Genomic DNA, 17,783 nt, shown 5'->3' with positions numbered 1-17,783 from the left:
TTCTTAAGATGTTGGAAATGTTCTTAGATTGGATAATGGATGATTTTATAATTATATGAATATATAAACAAACAAAAATGCTAGACTACTTTTGAAGGGATGTAAGGGCAATTTTATGATATGTAAATTGCAACATTAGAACTTGCATAGTAAAAATAAGAAAATAGCTACCAGTTGGGTTTAGTTGCTGATAGACTCTTTAGGAGGAGGATTAAAGACAGACCAGAGTTCCAAGTATCTCAGGGCTTTCTGACCCACAGTTCTCCTTCAAGGTGTAAGGAGTTATAAAGATGCACTGTTTTAACAACACAGTGTTGCTTTTGCTGCTTGCTGCAGAGAAGTAATTTCAGGATGTTCAAGGAAGGAAAAATTGGCTTCAGAGTAAAGAGGAAAAGAAATCTCTTACAGAAGGGAATTACAGAAGATGCTTTGGGCTGTCGAGAATGAGTAAATGCAGTAGGCTGACATGGTGAATGCGCGAGGGCCTCAGGTTAGAAGGAAGCATATATACGCCAGTGCAATGAAAACAGAAAAGCAAGACAAATTCCAGGACAGCAGTTCCCTTTGTGGGGGGGGGGGGTACAGTAGACAAGAGAAGATAACCCTGGAAATATAAACCAGAAACCAGCTGAAGGAGTGTGCATTATTTTATACATATGTAAGTTATCAGGAACAGCTCCAGGAAAGCTATTTGAAAAGAGAATGACATGATTTCAATTTTTTACTTTCTAAATTGAATTTTATGACTTGACATTACCATTCACATTATTTAAGTCCTTAAATATTGAAGAGATATACAGTATATTTAAAAATTTAAAAACACCTCCATCTTATTCCACTAGTTTTTCATCCAATAAACTTTCTCCCATGGAGAACCATATATGGCCACGTGCTACATACCATTTGGGTGAACAACAGGCTACATATAAAATGTTGTACATCACATGGTCTAGGTCTACTGTAGACTACACTATTTGGTTTGTGTATGTATACTTCAGTGCTAACACAATGGGAAGTTAGCAATGGTACCTTTCTTAGGCTGTATTTCTGCCTACATCAGTTTCTCATGTATTTCTCCCTCAATATTATATACTGCAGCAGGCTCTATGGGGGTGAATTTCTTTCCTTCTCTTTTTATAGAAATGGAAGCATCCCATACACACCAGTCTGCACTATGCTTTTTTTTAGGTTGACAAAGCTTAGGTAGCTTTCCATTTGCATAAAGAGCTACCTCACTTTTTTATAGCTACATGGTACTGCATCCCATTGTTTATGTGTGCCAAATTTTTATTTCATCATATATTTAAAGGGCATTTAGGTTGTTTTCAATCCTTACTATTAAAAACAACACTTCAAAAATAGCCTTGTACATATGCCACTTTCACATGTAAAAATATGTCTGCAGGATACATTCCTGGAAGTGAGGCTGAGGGCTCAAAAGGTGTGTATATTTACAACATTAATACATTGTTCCGAATGCTTTCCTTAGAAGTTATATCATCCCATCCCACCAGCATTGTATGAGTACCTGATCCCTTACACCTCTGTCAATAAGATACGTTTCTCCGTTTTAATTTTGTCTTGGGAAACCTAACCAGGTTATATGCAAAAGAGGATAACCCCATTTACATTTAAAATTGGATAAATATAGCATATGCTCTTTGGATAAATTTAATTTTGATTGGGAGAAGAAAATGTAAAACTACATATTTCCATGCTGCCTAGAAACAAGTTCTTTCATTTCCTGCTTGAAAAAACACGTTTCATTTTAGTTCTCAGGTATTTGGGGAAAGCAAAAGGGGAACATGATCCATGGAGGGCAGCTGGGCCCTTGGGCAGGGTCAGTACAAGAAGGCAGCTCCTGGGTGCTCCAGGTTAGAAGCAAGGCTGTGTGGGCAAGGCCAGAACCAGGACGGCAACAGGTAGAGTCAGAGGTGAGGAAATTTCCAGTGACCATGGAGAAGCACCATCAACTACTGGAAAAATGGGAATTTTTCAAAGTAGACCATGAAACAAGTATTTTAAAACACTTTTCTGCCTCTCTGGCACCCAGGAATAAATGTGCTTTATTTCCCCTTCTTGCTTCCCACATCAATGACTGCAGTCTATTGAGACCCAAATGTTCCTCTCTCTTTTGAAAGGCTACTTCCCATGGTTCCCCTAATAGACTGGAAATGTCCTAAGGACAGAGACTAGAACTTCCTTCCTATTACCTTATATTTCCTTCTATTTCCCATAGAGTTGTTTTAGGTCTGTATTAAAAGAATTTACCCAATTCAAGCTATAGACCAACCCCATCACTTTGTGAAACTCGCCACCACTCAGATGCCATACTGAGCCAGCTGGAATCCCATTACACAGAAACTCAGAATACCTGAGGGGATGTCTTCTACTGAAAGATGGCTTGCTGTCTGTACTAGCTCTTGCAAAAGTTTTTTCTGCCTCAGTCTTTTCTCTCTTAGAACATTTTTAAAATTGTTGATGCACTTGTTGAGGTAAATGGTCTCTGCACACACTTGCTCTAAACTCAGTTTGCCTTGATCAGGAGAGTCAGGCCTGGAACAAGTCTCATTTCCCAGACATGGGGCTAGAGGGAAACTGAGCAATGAGTTTGCAAGAGGTGAGCTATTAGAAGTAAGAGAGAAGTTGCTTGGGTCTTGAGGCATCTGATCACCCTGTGTAGAGACGCCTACTCCACCAGAGACCACACTGAGAAAGCTCTCACTCCCCTGACTTCCAGGACTCTCCACTGAACAATCATGGGCACCGCCCGCACTCACTGTCCTGAGAAGTCTGTCACTGTTCTCTGACTGGGAACCACTTTCGTTGCTTTCCAGGTCCTCAGGACTGACAGATCCATTGCTTTCCATCTTCTGAAATACTCCCTGAAGAGCCAAACGAAAGTGATGGATTGCTCGGCTCAGCTTAGTTGAGTAAAATTTAATTTCTACATCCTCATCCTCCTGGGAGCCACTTAGAACACAGGAGGACTTATCAAAGACATCCTTAAGGACCTGGGCAGCACAGTTCTCGTCTTCATTTAGGTCAATATGAACCATGTTACTGAAAGTCTCAGGCCCTATGATCATTTCCTCCACTGTGCTGTCAGAGCTCAGAGCAGTAAACCTTCTAGACTTGTCTGTCAAAAGGTCCTCTAGCTGCCTTGAGCTCAGGATATCAAGGCCAGCTTCACAGCCTAGAATCGTGTCCTCTGCGTCTACCCTCTCTGCTTTCAGTGATCTGGACAATGGAAGGCAACTGCTGTCCTTACTTTTATTGCTGCAGTCAGTTTGTGGTTTTGTTACTTTACATGCTTCACATTCTTGGCTGCCCTGTTCGAAAATCTGTGATTTCCCACAATCTTCCTCTTTCAACACTAACACCGAGGAAGACTCCTCAAGTTGACACAGGGGAGACAGCTCATCACAATGATCACTGATGACCCGGGATGCTCCTTCTACTTCATCCTGCAGCTTAGACACATCACTCTGTTTTGTTAAACCATCCTTTGGTAGGAAGCAAAGGCCTTGCTGCTCAGACCCTTGGGGTCCTCTATGTTGATTCTGAGTCCTCATCTGGTATGGTGCCATCATATATCTTCTGTTCCCTGTTTCCATCTGAAGAGCTGGTTTACCCTGATTTAAAGAGTTCCAACTACAGTCTTGAAGTTGTTGCAAGGATGATAGAGACTCCTTTGGGGGATTCTTACACCCTTTTGTCCATACTGGCTCTTCTCTGGTAGCAACCCTGACTCCCACACTCTGCAAGAGGATGGATTTCTGCAAGATGAGGTCCCTGTGCTCTAGATGAACAAGTTTTACCACAGTGGGCCGGGGGACAGGAGCTGTGCCTGCCCTGTATGCTTCTCTGATGTACCTGTTGCACTGCATACCATTAACACAGAGGTGCTTAGCTAGGAAGTTGTCCACTAGCTCCATGGTGTTTTCCCCGTCATGTTCAGGAAGCCCATATAGATAAAGAATGGCTTCCTCTCTTTCTACATGGGGTTCCAGGGCCTTTTCTCCATCACACACCTTGGCCAGAGAGCTGCTACCTGCATGCAAGCCTTCTATTTCACTCAATACTGAGTCTACACAGCTAGACACTTCATCCACAGAGCCCCGGACTTGGCTCAAGTGCTGTCGCAGCTCAGCAATCTCAGACTGAAGACGACTGATACCTTGCAGCTCTCTGATGATATATTCTACTACATCTCCCAAAGGTTCTCGCTGTTCATGGCTATAGCTTTGGCCAGGACCTCTGGACAAAAAGTGGCCAACTTGGTTTCTCTCTGAAGGTTCTGAACAACTGGCAGGTGAGAGTTCCCGAGAATTAGACCCTGAAACACAGGCAGCAGAGGACAAAGGATTGTTGGCTTGCTGCTCAAAGCTGCAAAGTTGGGCCAGGTCCCCATCTCTCTCTCCAGTAGTGGTGGAGTCTGTTGACTCACAGCAAGGGGGCAGGAAGTTGTCTTCTGGTAAGGATCCAGTAGGACCTGTGGACTTGCTCTTGACACCACATATAGTCTCTGCCCTAACCTTATCTGGTGAGAGGCTGGATGAAGGTCCCAATGTGAGCATGATTTCTTCCTCAGACTCTCGCAACAATCGTTTCATTTTTCCCCTCAGAAGTGTTGGTTCTTTGCTTCTTTCTCTTATTTCTCGTCCGGATGCTTAATAGAAATTGTCTTACAAGAGCCTGTCCTGTTTTTTCCTTTTGTTCCTTTCTTCCTTTTTTGGATTGGTTTTTAGCAATTATTGCTAGTTGAGACTTTGGCTTAGCTCAGAGTGATGCCTGGAATGACCTCATATATGGGCCTCAAACCTGACACATGCCCCCGGTTCCTGGTTTGGCTCTTATCCTGCAGCTCATGAAAAAAGGGAAAATAGTACACTCAGATCAGAAAGAAACAGGAAACTTAAATCAGACCAAGCTGTCAAGCAGGAATAAGAACAATGCCTTCAAAGACAGTAAGAATCTACCCTGATCAGCCTTCCACTGAGCCTTAAAGGTTGCAGGTATCCCTGCTATTCCCTTGACTTCCTTTAAAATACTGATTCAAAACCAAATCAAGTCTTTCATGTTCTTAACAAGTACAAAGGCATCAGTATTGAGACAAGCTGCTGAGATATGACTAAGGTAAGGTCAATTAGTGACTTCTACTTGAACCTGCGCAAAACTCAGCACTCGACTCTGACCGAGGGATGAACAAGTAGATGTTTAACTACCACACACACAATGAAAAGACAAACATGGAAGGTTTCTTTCTTATCCATTTTGTTTTTCTGGTGAGGATTCAGATATTCGATAGTTCATCTTTATTTCATGATAGCAACCATTCACTTGAAAAAGAGACCATGGCAAGTATTTCATATCCGAAGGAAGAAAAAGTATTCTACAGCTAATTCCAGAATAAGGCAGTACAGTATAGGTGCAGCAATGTGCAGAACTCAAATGGCATTTAACATATTTAAATCTACTGGGACAGACAGCTTGAGGCCCACAAATAATAGACTCAGATGAAGACTCAGGTTGGAGCAGCCAAATCACTATCCAGATTCAGCTTTTCTGGGACTCAGGGTACTATATCTATGTGACTGTACTGCTCAGGTACCAGAGGGAAGCTAGCCCTCTGACTGGGTGGGGGACAGCAATGCATGGGACAAGCAGGGAGTTGGTTATATTACACAGGGTATTTTGCCATTCTCCAAAAATTATAGCTAGACCTTCTACCATTCTTGCTTCTGGTACTCGTCACTGGTAACTACTATAGGACAGAGGTGGAGCTGATTATTAACTTATGGGGAGGGACACACATTTCCTGTTTATTAGGAAGATACAAAATGTGGGGAGTAGAAGAGAGGAAGCACAAAAGGGAAACAGAGGCTTGGGAGATGCATGGAGCTACCAATACTCTATGGTCCTGCTAGCAACCAAGCAAGGGATGAAATGAGCTAGTGGGAGACACACTGTCCTTCAATTATTTGACATGAGATAGTTTTTCTGATTCTGTTTTTAAATTTTGTCATGATTTCTAAGTCTTCTAAATCCTTACCAGAAGGGGAAAACTGCCTTAAAGACTAAAGCAACTCGTGTTAATGAAGTCACTGTCTACAATCAGTCTATGGGCCTAGAATTTAAAAGCACTGCACTTCCCTGGATTGAGACGCAGCAGAAGGACGAGTCATAGGACTTGGAATAAAGATGAGCTGGAGCTGCAGGAAATAACTAGGTCGAGAACCAAGAGACAGAAACTAGATGCATTCCTATTTCCTATCTCCCTGCCTTCTCCACAGCTCCTGTAAGAACTCTGCTTTAACAAGGAATTCCTCATCTAAGTAGACTACGTATTTTGTGAGGTCACAAACAAGTCCAGTCCACCCACTACTGCTTTACCCTGAGTTCCAAGAAGCCACTGCCTGTCCATGGACTGAACTTAACAATTACCTGTTGGGCATACATGTTCTGCAGTAGCACCAAACTCATTCGGTCATCCTGGTTTTTAGGCGATGAAGCAGGGGATAAGCTCACTGTGTTACCTGAGGATTAACCAGTCACTCTGCTCAGAGCTCAACAGGCTATAAGGAAAGGGGCAACCTGAGGACCCAGGAAACTCAAGTCAACCTTCTTCCTCAATTTCTCTTGTTACTACTGAATGAAATGACAGGAACTATGTAGAAGGATCATCTGATCTCCAAGTCAATTTGAATTAATAAATACATAAAGGAGATGCCAGGTATTAAGTTAAATGCCAGGAATATAAGAAACACTCTCTACTCTTTAATAGATTAGATTAGATTATCCATGGATAATGGATGAGAATGGATGACAATATGAAATGATGTATGTTATTGACAAATTGTAATTTAAAAGTATTTATTGAGGTCGGGCGGTGGTGGCACAGGCCTGTAATCCCAGCACTAGGGAGGCAGAGGCAGGTGGATCTTTGTGAGTTTGAGGCCAGCCTGGTCTACAGAGGTAGTCCAGGACAGCCTCCAAAGCTACAGAGAAACCCTGTCATGAAAAACCGAAAAAAAAAAAGAAAAAAAAAGTATTTATTGAGCTGGAGAGATGGCTCAGTGGTTAAGAGCACTGACTGCTCTTCCAGAGGTCCTGAGTTCAATTCCCAGCAAGCACATGGTGGCTCACAACCATCTATAATGAGATCTGGCATCCTTTTCTGTATACATAATAAATAAATCTTTTTTAAAAAAAGTATTTATTTATAGGAGTGAAAAATATGAAAGAAGTGATACACAAAACCAGGACAGGTAAGGCCACAGAGAATACTTCCTTTGGTGAATTCTCTGCTTAAATCTAGGCCTCTAGTTGCCAATCAAAGTGTTCATGCTATCGTTCTGCCTGTCTTGTTGGCCTACCAATTCTCTAACTTCATGCACTCACTTTGAAATAAGCATACATTTTCCCCCCTAAGGAATGCTCAGTGTTGGAAAAAATAAGGCTGTCCTTCAAGAACTAGCTGTATTTGAAAAGGAAACACAGGAAAAGAAAATGAAGCAACCAGAAAGCTAAAGATTTCATGATGGGAAACTAAGAATTAGGGCCAGGAGTAGATATTTAAATTACATTTCATCAGTACCAACCTACTAAAACTAAAACTAAGTTTCACTCAGTATTTTTAAATGGCTGGTTCACTTACTCTTCTCTCTGACTTGTAAAATAAACATGATTAAGAATGTGACTAGTTCTTGTAAAAAAATGCCTCGGACCCAAATCTTGGCTTGAAGGAAACCACCAGGGACCTCTGGGAAACAGGCAAGGATTCTATGAACATATTATCAAGCAGCCTCTCAATTCTATGAAACAATGCCAAAGGGCAGCAAGACAAAAACACCAAGGACCCTCCTCCAATCAAGGCTATATGATCCCGGGCCATTTAAGGCTGTAAGGTGAATGTGGTGAGAAGGGTGGTTTCTGGGGCCAGCCATAGCAGGGGTGGGGGTACTCTCAGGATGTGAATCTTTTGGGAAAGAATCGATTCCTAGACTATCTTGTCAGAAAAAAGAGATCAGGGCCCAAATACAAAGAGCAAATTAGTACAAATGAGAATGCCCTAGACCAGGAGCTTAATCTAGTCTCAGCCCTGCAGTTTCTAGGATGTGCCATTTCTCAACATTCTTGTGGTCTACCTATGCTAATGGACTAGTTTTGTTTGGCTATTATAGTATTTTTTTTTCTAAATTTTTAAACTGAAAGTATTTAGGTGGGATAAGTACTCTAGCTTCTCAAAAGCCCACTTACCTAAGAGTATATAACCCTTGATCTAGAAGGACATCCTTATTGTTACTAAATGGTAGGTTCTTGCTTAAGAGCCCACAATGGATATGAACCATATTACCAAGAAATGGTCATTTATTTCCAAATTCCTAATGCCTTATAGGGCCTCAGTATGAAAAGCACCGGGCCAGGCACACAGTGAGACCTCAGTGCCATGAGAAATTGATGGTAAAGCTGGATTAGAATTCCAGTCTCCTACTTTTTCTGATCCTGCTCTGTTTCCATGACAACATGAAAACTTCAAGGTCCGGGTTTCCTTCTAGATTAGTGACCAACAACCTGTTTCAATTGTAAAACTAAGGTGGAAATCTCTTCCCAGTAACATTTATTCACAATTTCCTGAAACTTACTTAGGACAAAAATTACCAGGCTGTCAGCTAGCTAATAATACCTGCCCAGTGTCTGAGGCTAGTGGAGAGAATCCTCAGTACTGTTGTGATGGTCTCTCACTTGCTCTTCCAGTAAAAAAGCTGCCCTGATCCTTGTCTTGATGATGAATAGAGAGCAGCACTCTCCCAACAGAAATTTAATGTAATCCACATGGTATATTTTAAGTTCCCTAGCAAAAATATAAAAAGTAAAAGAAGCATGTAAAATTAATCTTAATGTGTTATTCAATCTCAAATCTAAAATATTATTACATGTAATCAATATAAAAATCACTAATTGTATATTTGTATTTTTTATACTAAATCTTTGAATCTCATATATCACATCTTATTTTCCAAAACATCTTAAAGCAGTCTAACTAGCTGAGCATGGTAGCACATGCCTGTAATCCAAGAGTGTGGGTGTGTTGTGGGCATGTAAACATGCAGAAGTGTACATGCGCCATGGTACATGTGGGATTTGGTTCTCATTTTGTGGGATCTGGAAACAAGACTCATGTCATTAGACCTAAATGTAAATGCCTCAACCCACAGAGTCAACTAACTGGTCCACTCCCAACACTTAGGAGGTAGAGATAGGGGAGCAAGATTTCAAAGTCATCTTCAGCTACATGAGACAATCTAAGCTACATGAGACTGTTTAAAAAAAAAAATCAAAGGCTAAACAGTCATGTGTGGCCAGTGGCTACCATACTGGACAACATGGATCTAGAAATTCGGGGTAGGGACTACTCTAGATAGGCTCTACAACTCGTGAGTAGGTGCCCAGTGTAGAGAAGAGTATCCTCACAGTGAAGTGAACTCTGTTACTTTCACACATCATTTTATCTGTTTACTTTGATTCTAAGTTGGAAGTAGCTCATTTCTGCTTATGGACAGGCTCACTCCTCCTTAAAGCTACAAAGAACCATTATCAAGCCCTAACCACAAAAAAATGAAACCTTTTTTCCCTCTCCATCCAACCATTTGTCAATATCCTGTACCTCTGTGTAGCTTCTTTCCAATATTCTGGGCAAACTACAGGACAAACATGGTTACTTCCACAGAAGCTACCCATCCACATGGAGGGTTTGGAAACCTTACATGAGCAAGAGTGTGATCTCAATGCAGTTACGTGCAAGGTCTATGAAAGGGGCAGATGATGATGGCAAAAGACTCACTGATTTAGAATTTTCAGTTTATATGAGTCTCACTTATTATTACAACCCTGTAAGGCAAGAAGAATTATTATTTTGACTTCATAGAAGACAAAACTAGAGCTTTAAGAGGGCGAATTAGACTTGAACAAGGTCACTGAGAAAGGCTAGGATTAAGTAAGTTTTTAATTTACAAAGTTAGGACTCTTGCACTATACATATAAACAGACAAATTATATGTATGTGTACACACACTCAAAGCTGGAAAAGCTCAGGATGGACATTTCTGTTTATATGGCATATGTACACATGAGAGGTGTGTACACACCAGACTGGACAGTATAGCCCCTCTCCACACATGTACAGAAGAAAGATGAAAAGGTTTCTGGATATACCTAAGAACAGGAAGGTTACCTAAGTACATGCATAAATGCATGGAGGAACAGATGATCTCTATGTATGAATGTACACAGAGGTAGAGATAACTTATATGCATTCATATAAGATGAATAAAAAGGTTGTCTATATGCAATGTATATACAGGGGAGGACCAGGTAGGTTATAAACACATATAGGCATGTCAAGACAGAAACTATGCACACATCCAACAGGATGGATAAGTAGTTGTAGATATATAGCAGAGTGCCCTGAAGAATGGATGGCCAGATTACCAGTACCCAAACACGTGTATGTGAAGACTCTACCCCAGTGCTGAGTATGCTATTTTTCCCTCATTATAATGACGAGCAACTTGGCTCAAGCAGTTATATAATTAATGTAGCTGCTCCATATTCCACCCACAAATGCTTTGCTTTTGTCCCTCTTGTCATTCAGAGTCAATCATATATTTAATGTCACTTACCTTGCTGCTGCAACCAAAATAAGGCTAAGAAAATGAAAAGGGAAAAAAAAAAACATTAAAGCCACAAATTCTCAAGTTTTAGAATGCAGGCGCTGCCTTTAAGAGGTAATCGATCAGAAGCACTCCTTCGACTGATAAAGAAGCCACAGGATGAACTTTCTGAGCCACACACAGCCGCCTGCCCAGCCGACAAACAGTGCCAAGGGGCTATTATTCTCAGCTGCACCCTGCTGGCTGGCTCCTCTGTGCAAAGTTGAGGAGAGGAACAATGCCTAGCAGAGAAATCTCCTCAGTGAAGGCGGGGCAGGAACCCAATCTGGTCCACACCTCTCTGCTGAGGGGAGATTCTGAAGAGCAGGTTGCTGAAGGCAGCAGCAGCCACGAAACTTCAACTGGATGTGGAATTCTAACCCAACCCTTTCCCGGCTTTGAGACAGAGAGGAAAGCAGGGCAGCTCCGACTCCCGTTCTGCTCCTCCTCCTCTCCAGCTGCTTCCTGCCTGCCTGCACCCTCCCATAGGGCACCAGCCCTCCTCACACGTTGCTGGCGCACACACCCCCTTCCCAGCACACTCACGCATACACAATCCTGCCAGCAAGCTCACTCACACACCCTTGGTGAGTGTCTCTCCCTCTTGCTAAATATAGATCTTACTCTCTCCCTTCCCCCATTTTCTTCCTTCTTTCCTCCCTATCCTTCTCTCCTATCTTTACACCCCTCTCACATTTAAGCTATAGAATTTAAGAGAGCTGTATCACAGAGCTCTATACTTTAAGGAGCTCCAAATCTCAGGGGAACCCAGAATACAGCTAGCACACAATACAAAGACAGTTTTCGCGTCTATTAAAATAAGCTCTGGATTGGTTTACCATATATAAGGTCTGTCATCAGCCTTTAGAGAAGCTGAACGACAGTGACAGTGACCAAGTGCGGTTCACATCAAATCGTGCCATTTTCTCACAGTTTACATCCTCAAACAGTTTCTCTGAACAGCTACTACAAAAGAATTCCCTTAGTCTATGCTGATACAGTGACTAGGGGGGAGGGGAAACTGAGTTAAACAAAATGGGTCTCAACTGCAGCAGTCAAGGCCAAAGGCTGCTTTTGGAATCCAGAATTCAGAACTTGGCAACCCAAATGAATACAACATCAGTCCAAAGCTGTCTAAGACGCAGAGTCCTACTGTCAGGATCCCCAATATCCCAGCTTGCCTTGCCCAATGGCAGCCCTATGTCTACAGAGATTTTTCTGCTCCAGTTGGTCTCATGTTTTCCTAATCCCAACAATTCCACAAGTCTCTGTAGGATGTACTACGAAATCAAGCATCTTTATCTTCAAAGAACACTCAAACTGCTCCCTGTAACATAATATCTGAGTGCACCATGGGCACCACTGAAGCTCTGGAACTCAGTGGCAGGGACAGGAAGTACGCTCCCTTGGTCCATTCTGCAGCCATGGATGGGAAACCACTGCTTGCTGTGCCTAGCCCTGAACTGCCAGTAACAGCCCAGTCATGCTGCTTCTCTTCTGTCTTCCCCAGCACAATGAGAAAAGGCCTTCCTCTTCCTCAGGTCAAACTTGACTGATTCAGTATTTATCTCAAACATTCCTGTAGCAATCCACAGAAGAACCTTGCCCATCTAACCCAGAAATCAGGTGATATGTTAAGGCAGGCAGTCCTATGTGACAGATAAAACAAAGCTTTGATTTATTTAATCTTGGCTCGTTTGAGGCAGAATCTCACTTTGTAGACCAGGCTAGTTTTGAACTTGCAGTGATCCTCCTGCTTCTGCCTTCCACTGCTAGGATTACATGTTCCTGAGCCATTATGTCTGGCTCCAAACAAGATTTTAAATCAATCATAATCTCCATATCTTATCCAAGATCCCAAGGAGAAAGGGTTGGTTTCGGAGCCAACATTTGCCTCCTTGCTGCCTTCTTCCAATAACACTGATTTCCCCTCAGCCAAGGCAGAAAAATTAGATTCCAAAAGATAGATGCTAAATAACCCATTTCTTAACCATCCACCTCATTATGCAGCCAACACTGACAGCAGAACAAATACCTCCTAACCCAGTTGGGAGCTGGCTGGATGACAGAAGAGATAAGGGCTGACAGCACAACTCTAACCACATCTAAATACAGAGGAAGAAAATAACTTGAAAACTGTCAAATCTCAGTGGAGCCACAGCCAATTTACTGTGGAGTTTCCCAGGCTTGAGCCAGGAGAGGTACAGGGTTTAACACAGATAGAGGAAAGATTGATTAAATCAGAATTCCTTCCCCAGCTCTGCAGTCAAACATAAAGAGTCAAGAATGGTAACTGTCCTTTATGAGTTCTGGGTCCAGGCATTCTAAAATGAGGGAAAGCTCACACTATCAAGAACAAGGAAGATTCCCCAGAGCCAGGGCATTGCCTAAGCAACCTAGTTCTTCATGCCCTATCCACCGATGGGGTTCCAGGGCTTGGCCAAGGACTCAAGTAGTATTACAAAGGCTAATGGATCCTGTCTTGTCCATCTGTCCAAATGTGCACAGCCCATCTCCTAAGCAGTTCTGGCTTCCTAGTAAAAAAAATGGCTCAGAGAATGGAAGATATGTTCAAGACATCAGAAAGCACAAAATTTGCTATCTCCCATTAGAGCCTTCAAATTTCACATGAGTGTTCACATCTTTGACCACAAATTATTCTTGTGCTTACCAATGCCCTATGCTTAAGCAAGAGCAAGGAGGATGTGATGGTTAATCCTGTCAACTTGATAGGACTTAGGCATTTTTAGGTGGAAAGAGCTGCCCTGAATGTAAGTACTGGGGTCCCAGACTGAATGGAAAGGAAAAGGTAAAGGAAAAGGTAAATGAAGTACCAGTGCTCATCTCTCTCAGCCGACTGGCTGTCTACTCAACGTGAGCGGCCGTCTCACCCCCTGCCACCATGCCTTTCTCACTATGACGGACTGTATCCCCCAACTATGAGCACAATAAATCAATCCTTCCTGAAGCTGAGCTTTTCATCAGGGATTTTGTCACAGCAATGAAATAAATAACTAATTCAGAAGATAAAGGGTGATAAAGAGCATAAACTCTGGTAACAAAGAGGAGGTTCCTTCAGCCACAGTCCTACAGGGCTCAGTTTCAGACATCATATGACCACAAAATAATCAGCTCTCCTCTGGGATGGATAGTAGGCCATTTTTGTTTCCTTGGCTGTACCAGCAATAATAAAGCCCCTTTGTCACAGTGGATCTGGCCCTTGATAATCTCATGCAGACTAAGAAGATGAGGTCCTTTTTTTAAGAAATAGCACAGTGCCCACCTCAGCTGGGAAATGTCCTCAAAGCTAGCCTGCTCTAGAGTCCACTGGACAGAACTGGGAAACAGATTGGGTTAAGAAGGGAAACACATTTATCCAGAAACTCTGAAATGCTTTCAACAGACATTCTCAAGGTCTGGTTCCCAATTTAAATCTTTGCAGAGATTTTCGCCTAGAGACAAATGAGTCAAGATGGAAATTCAAAATGAGACACTGACACTCACGCAGAGTTGTAGGAAGGTCCAGAGCGGCAGGCACTCTAATGGGGAGCTGAATGGATGTGTTAGTCAGGAGACCACCTGGTGCACAAAATCCTCTTCAACTAAAGCAGTTATATAGGACCAGAGGGTCACTGGGGAGGGCCTTAACAGTCATAATTCTCTCCCTCAAATAACCAGTCTAAATCTCCCTAAGATCAGATACAAGTAGTTTGGAAGCAAAGAACATGCCTACTCCAAACCTGGCCTCCCTTTTCAGGTATCACTGCCAGGGACTGGCTGGGTCAGGACCAGCAGGGGCCTAGCTTGTCTTCCCACCACAGCAGTCATAAATATGGATACATAAATAAGGATGGGGAAACTCAGTTCTGTTTTACATAGGAGTCAGTTTGTGACTATTTTCCTCCTCTACCACTAAGAAAACCCAGAAGCATCACGAAGAGGCTGACATGTGGCCACACAGCTGGGATTTCTTTTATGCGTGGGGAAAATGGTTTGTTCTGGTGGCTAAGAAAAGTCATTCTTTTCCTCCTTATAGAATTATGCTCTCCCTGAACTATTTAGCAACTATATACAAGTAGAGAATGATGGGCAATGGGAGGTGTTCCTCTTTCTTCCCCCAGGAACAAGCTGCCCTAAGGGAATGATGAACCTGGCAGAGACATACTGAGTTTACTGATGTGCTTAGACAGAGCTGCCACACAGCCCAAATGCAACTTGACAAGCTGCAAGGCAGGCCTTAGGAGTCACAAACTGCTGACAAGCCTCAGTTCTACAACCAGGTCAAGCACCATGCCTAATTAGAACCTTGAGTATAAAGAGGCAATACACAAAATGCTCAGGACTGCCCATCTAAACAGGTTTTCTGCCTGTACTGTCAAAGGCCATAAGCTATGTCCATCCCAGAACCAAATGATTGAAAGTGTTTTGAAGAGTCTTTTATCTTTGTTTAAAAACTCTTAAAGTAGTATACATTCTTAGGCTCTCACACAACTCTGATCAAAAGTAACAGCATCCAGACTTGTCTTAGTTAAGGTTTTAATGCTGTGAAGAGACACCAGGACCATAGCAACTCTATAAAGGAAAACATTTAAAGCTAATTCAGGCTGGGCAGTGGTGGCGCATGCCTTTAATCCCAGCACTTGGGAGACAGAGCCACGCAGATCTCTGTGAGTTTGAGGCCAGCCTGGGCTACCAATTGAGTTCTAGGAAAGGCGCAAAGCTACACAGAGAAACCCTGTCTTGAAAAACAAAAACAAACAAACAAAAAGCTAATTCAGAACTATAGTTCATTATTGTCATGGTGGGAAGCATGGCAGCATGCAGACAGCCATGGTACTGGGGAAGTAGGATCAGCACACAGCAGGCTTTTGAAAGCCCAAAGCCCACCTCCAGTGACACACTTCCTCCAACAAGCCCACACCTCATAACAGTACCACTCCCAATGAGCTTATAGGGGCTGTTTTCATTCAAACCACCACAACACTAAAAAGAATATAGTTCCTGAACTATAGTCTCTGTGTCTTTGTCTCTGTCTCTCTCTCATTCTCTCACTGTGTATATGTGTATGATGTGCGTGTGTATGTACACTGAACCTTCCAGTGCTTTTATTTTGAACTTCTCAGCTTTCAGAACTGAAAGACACTTACACTGTGTATGAATTACATTGTTCATGGTAAGTAGTTCTGAAAGGCTGGGCTACAACAAATTGTGACACCATCCCCTAATTTATACTTTGAAATCCTAACTCCTACTACCTCATAATATGATCTTATTTGGAGATATGGTTTTTAAAAAAGCCATCAAGGCCATCAATGAGGTCATCAAGGTTGGCTCTAACCTGACAGTATTCTTATAAAAATAGGAAATATAGGCTCAGTTGGTAAAGGATTTGTTCCTATGGCAGACGTAGTAAACTAAACAGAATCTTTCAGAACTATTGATTTTACACACACACACACACACACACACACACACACACACACACACACACACAACATGTGACAGTTAGCTTTAACTGTTACTTTGACACAATTTAGAATCATCTGGGAAGAGTCTCAATAAGAAACTGACTACATTGGGGTGACCTGGGAACGTGTCTGCTGGATAGTGTTTAATTCAGTTAATTGATGTGGGAAGATCCAGCCACTTTGGCAGCACCATTACCAATGCAGGGGTACTGACCTGCCAAAGAGTGGAGTGGTCTAACTGAGAACAAGCAAGTGAGCATGGATGAACTTGTTTCTCTCTGCTCTTGACTGGGTATGCGTGACCAGCTGTCTCAAGCTACTGCAAATGTAATTTCCCTTCAATAACAAGCTGTAAACTGGAACTATGAGGAAAAATAAACCTTTTCTCCCCTAAGTTGCTTTTTGCTAGGTTTTTTTTTTTTAATCACAGTAACAGAATTGAAATAAGAACAAATTATAATAATAGATAGATACCAATCAAGTGCCTAGGTATTAAACAAGGCATGGTGAGAAGGTGTCATGACTTTTGGTCTAAGGCAGTTCCCTGAATGAAATGTTCTAACAAGGTAATTGCTATATACATATCTTATTGTGCTTGGGAGACTGGTAGTGTCAGTTACCGAGAAAACAATTAGAGAAGAGGAGGTAACAGAGAAGGAAACAGTGAGTACAGATCGAGCATGTATTAGGTGCCTCTGAACATACAAGTGGCGATATCCACAGGCAACTGGAGACAGAAGTCTGGAGCTCATGAAAAATAACTGCAGTGAGACTTCATTAGTCCCAGGTAAGTATGTAAATTAGATTATCCAGAGAAGAGCAAGATGGAGAAACAGAGTCTGGGAATCACTGAGTTTTAAGAGACAAGCAGAAGATAGCGAATAGTGTGAAGGAAACAAAGATGGAGCTGTCAAACATAAGAAACAACCTGAAGGAAACACAGCCCAGATGTCAGGAAGGAGGAGTGCCTTTGGGGGAAATCAATGCACAGTTGTTATTTCACCTGTCAAGAACTGCTTCAGGATGCTGGGTCTCTGGCACACTCTTCCCAACTTGTCATCTTTACCTATTTATGTCCAAGTGTCCTTAGGTGTGTACTGAATAAATACATTTCTTTATCATACCTGAAGATGACATCCAACCACCGGATGTGGAAGCCGAAGAAACTGAGCAACATGCCTTTTTCCTTTGACTTCAAGAAGTGGTTTTTGTTTGTTTGTTTGTTTGTTTGTTTGTTTGTTTTCCAGATTAAATGTATGAGTGTTCTGCCTGCATGTATGTGTATCACATGCTTGCCTGGAGCCCACAGAGGCCAGAAGAGGGTGTTTGATCCCCTGGAACTGAGTTATGGATGGATGGTTGCAAGTCACCAAACCTAGGTCCTCTGCAAGAGCAATATGTGCTCTTAACCATGGATCCATCTCTCCATCCCCTAGCTGCATGTGGTGGCTCACAACTATGATCCCAGCACGTGGGAGGCTGAGGCAGGAGAGTTCCTGCAAGTTTGAGGCTGGCCTAGGCTACTCAGTGAGTTCCCAGACAGTCTGGGCTACAGAATTAGAACTTGCTTGAAAAGGAAGAAGAAAGGAATAAGAAGGGG

The 17,783-nt window shown here is 42.4% G+C and overlaps 1 protein-coding gene across 11 annotated transcripts in view; it reads right to left on the bottom strand.

Annotated features, from left to right (window-relative positions):
- Positions 1–17,783, bottom strand: part of Unc13b (unc-13 homolog B) — a 198,288-nt gene that overhangs the window by 44,489 nt on the left and 136,016 nt on the right. For 2 of the 11 annotated variants that reach the window (XM_036177282.1, XM_036177283.1), the window contains exons 1-2: positions 10,686–11,152; positions 2,375–4,861 (exon numbers count right to left, since the gene is read on the bottom strand). The exons of the other annotated variants lie outside the window; for them this stretch is intronic. In XM_036177282.1, the coding sequence (XP_036033175.1) occupies positions 2,375–4,616 (2,242 nt within the window). In that variant the 5' untranslated portion in view covers positions 4,617–4,861; positions 10,686–11,152. Of the gene's footprint in view, positions 1–2,374; positions 4,862–10,685; positions 11,153–17,783 lie in introns of those variants that run through there. 11 annotated transcript variants of the gene reach the window in all.

The sequence above is a fragment of the Onychomys torridus genome, chromosome 2 (assembly GCF_903995425.1).
Source record: "Onychomys torridus chromosome 2, mOncTor1.1, whole genome shotgun sequence".
NCBI classification, from domain to species: Eukaryota; Metazoa; Chordata; class Mammalia; order Rodentia; family Cricetidae; genus Onychomys; species Onychomys torridus.
The sequence above is the reverse complement of the archived record's forward strand: the minus strand, read 5'-3'. Positions and strand labels throughout refer to the sequence as shown.